Here is a 4,863-nt window from a genome sequence, read left to right on the forward strand (position 1 = left end):
ATTCTATATCTCTAAACTCCGAGTGAATTCAGTTTAATGTTTAAGAATTGTTCATCAAAAATCTTAGTTTTGTCATCATCAAAAAGGGGGAGATTGTAAGATCAAGTTTTGATCTAGTAGTACAACTCTATGTTTTGATGATTACAAGTTAACCTTTTGATATGAACAATTGTGGTACTCTAACGTGTTTTTTCTGAGTGTGCTATTTGCAGGTTCTGACCTCAACTCAATCTCACACAAATCAGAAGCACTGTGTATAAAGAGTGACCCAAGCAACGCTTTCGCATTCACCATGTTCAGTATGAACAGTGGAAAAGCTTCAGAAGTTCTGAAGTCATATAAACTCTGATGAGGACTCAGTCACTAGAAGCTCTGAAGATCCAGAAGTTCTGATAACCAAGAAGCACTGAAGGTTCAGATGTTCTGATGGTGTAGAAGACTCTGAAGATCCAGAAGCTGAATAGTGGAAACTCTGATGTCCAGAAGCAAGAAACTCTGAAGGCCATGTTCTTCCCTCTGAGTTCAGAATCAGAAGATACAATGGTCAAAGGATCTGTGCTTTCCCTCTGACTCTGATCAACCGGCTTCACAAGTTCCAATATGAAGCATTCCCCTGATCAGAAGTCTCCTAGGTTCAAAGGTCGCGTCGCTATCCAAGTACAAAAGCTACTGTACCTTCCTGACGACCTACCTAACGTTCTCAGCCACAGCAGAAGCTGGAATCAATAGTGAGAAGACTAGCTTTCTGGCTAGGAACCTCATCATCACGGAGAATTTGAGGATGTTGACTCAAAATAATCCCACAAATTAAACAAGGAAAACCAATAGGAAGCCTGACAGCAAAAGTTTCAGCATGCTTCATAGTTTGAGCAAAGACATATTCACCAAAATCAAACTGAGTTTGAGTTCCAACCAGATAAATTAATTTTGCCAAACCTGAAGAAACATCTGAGCTATGAGTGGTAGGAGCCCAATTTGCAGCACCAATGCGATTCAAGATAGCATACTTCACACTCAAATGAGTAGAAGACAGCAATCCTTTAGCAGGCCATACCATAGTCTGACCAGCCGTGAGTTCTTTAGTGATAGCACTCAATGACAGCTCTTCATTTCCTGTGGCAACAGTGCTCCTTCCCAAATACTGGTTAATGATCTCAGGTGAAAAATGGACACACTTACCACGCACAAAAACTTTCCTGAAATCAGGATGCCCAGAAACAGTGCAATTTGTAGTCACATTCACAATAAATTCTCTCACCAACTTGTCATAGCAGCCACCTATCTCAGTAACAGTTTTCAATAACCCAGCAGCCTCAAGAAGTTTCATAATTTCTTGACAATGCAGAATCTCACCAGTCAATTCCCTCTCTTGAGCAATCCTGCGCTGATAAACATACTTCCACTTACCAACACTCTCTTCAGAGTGAAAATAAATGTTATCCAAAGGAGCAGCAGGCACATTTTCTGGAATTCGTTTCCCAATCTTGCGCTTCCGAGCAGCAGAACCAGTATCTGACTTATCCAACTCCTCAGTGGGAGTCTCATCAATAACAGGAGCAGCATTATCTTTGTGAACCTTTCTCTTGACATTCTGGACAACAGGAGTATCATCATCAAGAATAATGACCTTCTTGCTCTTCTTGTTCTCACTCAAACCCAAACCTAACTTATTGCCAGAGGAACGCGTAGAGTACTTACGAACAACAGTCATCTTTTGCCTTTTTGAAGCAACAGAAGCAGAAGCACCACGGGTGTTGATCAACACCTCATCAGATTCTGAGTTTTCAATAACATCCTGAACATCCTCGACATGCATAGTTTTATCAACAGAGGGAGTAGAGATGGGAACCATTACCTCTTCCTCAAGATGATCAGAATCCTTGTTGCAATCAGTATCAACACCGTGGCTTGATTGGTTGTTGCTTGGTGATGGAACAATTGGATCTACATTTGCATGTAAAACTTCCTTGAGAGGAGTTTCCAACACTTCAGTGATACGAGAATCATCAACATCGTCACCCGTACTTGGATTGATCTCAGCCTCGGAATTCACTCTCTGAGTAGCCTCAGAGCCTCTCGTTACCATCTTCCTCTTCGCTTTGGACGCATCTGACTTGGATCGTGCCTTTTTCCCTTTCTTCTTGTGCGGATCAGATGATGGTTGAGAGATACCTTGAGCAATTGCGATTTCACTGGTATGAGGAGAGGATTTGGAAACCCTTGAAGATTTTGGGGTTTTGGATTTCAGACCCATTACCTTTACTCCGTAAGCATTCATCTCAGGAGTGAGTTTCTTGCTAGAATCTTGACTCATGGTGAAGAAGACACACAGAAGGAAACACGGGTCTTCAAGAAAAGAATGGACGGTTTTGGAGTGAGTTTCAGAGATTGGAAGTTGCACAGTGGAAGTTGCAGGAGAGATTATCAAGAAACAATGGAAATTCCTGATTAAGCGTGTCTCATAAGTAATAACAAAATAGCCGTTGGCACACAAAAATCCCTTTAATTGCTATAATTCCTCAAATAAACAGATACCCAATAACTGCCTCAATTTTTCAAACGGTGTGGCATCCAAAGCTTTGGTAAAAATATCTGCTAACTGCTTCTCAGTTGAGACATGTTCCAGAGTAACAGTACCATCTTCAACCAACTCCCTGATGAAATGATGACGAATATCAATATGTTTTGTTCTGCTGTGCTGAATTGGATTTTTGGATATGTTGATAGCACTTAGATTGTCACAAAACAATGTCATAACATCTTGTTGCACATTATACTCCTTTAACATTTGTTTCATCCACATCAACTGAGTGCAACTGCTTCCAGCAGCTATATATTCAGCTTCTGCCGTAGAGAGAGAGACACAATTTTGCTTTTTACTGAACCAAGAAATTAGATTGCTTCCAAGAAAGAAACATCCACCTGATGTGCTCTTCCTATCATCAGCACTTCCAGCCCAATCCGCATCACAGTAACCTGTTAACACTGAATTAGTGTTGCGAGAGTACAAAATGCCATAATCACTTGTACCACTGATATACTTAATGATCCTTTTCACTTGAATGAGATGACTAGTCTTTGGTTCTGCTTGATACCTAGCACAGACTCCAACTGCAAAAGTAATATCTGGTCTGCTGGCAGTGAGATACAAAAGACTTCCAATCATGCTTCTATATAAACTAGGATCCACATCAGTACCTTTCCCATCCTTTGTAAGCTTGATATGAGTTGCAGCAGGAGTTCTTTTATGGCCAGCATTCTCAAGACCAAACTTCTTAACAATTCCCTTGGCATACTTACTTTGAGTGATGAATAAGGTATCTTCCATCTGTTTTACCTGAAGTCCCAGAAAGTAAGTTAGTTCGCCTACAAGACTCATTTCAAACTCAGATTTCATTTGTTCAACAAATTGTTCCACCATATGGTTCGACATGCCACCAAACACGATGTCATCAACATAAATTTGAGCTACCATGAGTTCACTGCCATTTTTCTTAACAAACAAGGTTTTGTCAATGCCACCTTTGTCATAACCATTGTTGATCAGAAACTCTGTCAATCTTTCATACCAGGCTCTAGGTGCTTGTTTTAAGCCATACAGAGCCTTTTTCAATCTGTACACATGATCTGGAAAACTTGGATCTACAAACCCTTTAGGTTGTTCCACATAGACTTCTTCATCCAGGTAACCATTCAAGAATGCACTCTTGACGTCCATTTGATATAGTCTGAATTTTAGCAAACATGCTACTCCTAACAACAATCTGATAGATTCAAGACGAGCAACAGGAGCAAATGTTTCATCAAAGTCTACCCCTTCTATTTGAGAGTATCCCTGAGCAACTAGACGAGATTTGTTCCTTGTCACATTACCACTCTCATCAGACTTGTTCCTGAATATCCACTTAGTTCCCACAACATTTGCATCATCAGGTCTTGGAACCAATTCCCACACTTCATTTCTCTTGAACTGTCCCAGTTCCTCTTGCATGGATTGAATCCAGAACTCATCAGTCAGAGCTTCTTTGACATTCTTTGGTTCTATTTTTGATATGAAGCATGCATTAGAAACTAGATCCCTTGACCTTGTAATAACCCCATCATTCAGATCACCAATGATATTTTCTTTTGGATGTATCTTCTGAATTCTAATAGAGGGTTCTTTGGTAGCTAAAGGCAGTTGAGAGACAGTGTCTTCTTGTTCATTTTGGAATTGAATTGCTGGCTCATCTGGTTCCCCATTAGTATACTCATACGGTAGATCATCTTCATCATGTGCTTGTTCCGTTCTCTCATTGGATGTATCATCAACAACAACATTAATGGATTCCATCATGACTCTCGTGCGGATATTATAAACTCTGTAAGCTCTGTTGTTTCCAGAATATCCCAGAAATATTCCAACTTCACTTTTAGGATCCAGTTTTCTCCTATGTTCTCTGTCAGTCAGAATGTAGCACTTGCTCCCAAAAACATGGAAATACTTCACTGTAGGTTTCTTTCCTTTCCATAGTTCATACTGAGTGACTGTGTCTCCTTGACGAATAGTGACACGATTGTGAATGTAGCAGGCAGTGTTGATGGCTTCAGCCCAAAAATGATATGGTAGATTTTTTGCATGCAACATAGCTCTAGCAGATTCTTGCAATGTCCTGTTCTTCCTTTCAACCACTCCATTTTGCTGAGGAGTGATAGGAGCAGAGAATTCATGTTTGATTCCTTCAGATGAGCAGAACTCAGAGAATTGACCATTTTCAAATTCTTTTCCATGATCACTTCGTATTTTGACAATCCCACTCCCTTTTTCCCTTTGCACTTGGAGACATAGTTCTTTGAACACTTCAAAGGTGTCTGACTTCTCCT

At 40.3% G+C, this 4,863-nt stretch overlaps 1 protein-coding gene across 1 annotated transcript; it reads right to left on the reverse strand.

Annotated features, from left to right (window-relative positions):
* Positions 1-700: 700 nt before the first annotated feature.
* Positions 701-2,314, reverse strand: LOC130710807 (uncharacterized). The gene has a single exon (XM_057560178.1). The coding sequence runs from the start codon at positions 2,312-2,314 to the stop codon at positions 701-703; it is 1,614 nt and encodes a 537-aa protein (XP_057416161.1).
* Positions 2,315-4,863: the final 2,549 nt, after the last annotated feature.

This window comes from Lotus japonicus, chromosome 1, assembly GCF_012489685.1.
Source record: "Lotus japonicus ecotype B-129 chromosome 1, LjGifu_v1.2".
Taxonomy (NCBI): domain Eukaryota; kingdom Viridiplantae; phylum Streptophyta; class Magnoliopsida; order Fabales; family Fabaceae; genus Lotus; species Lotus japonicus.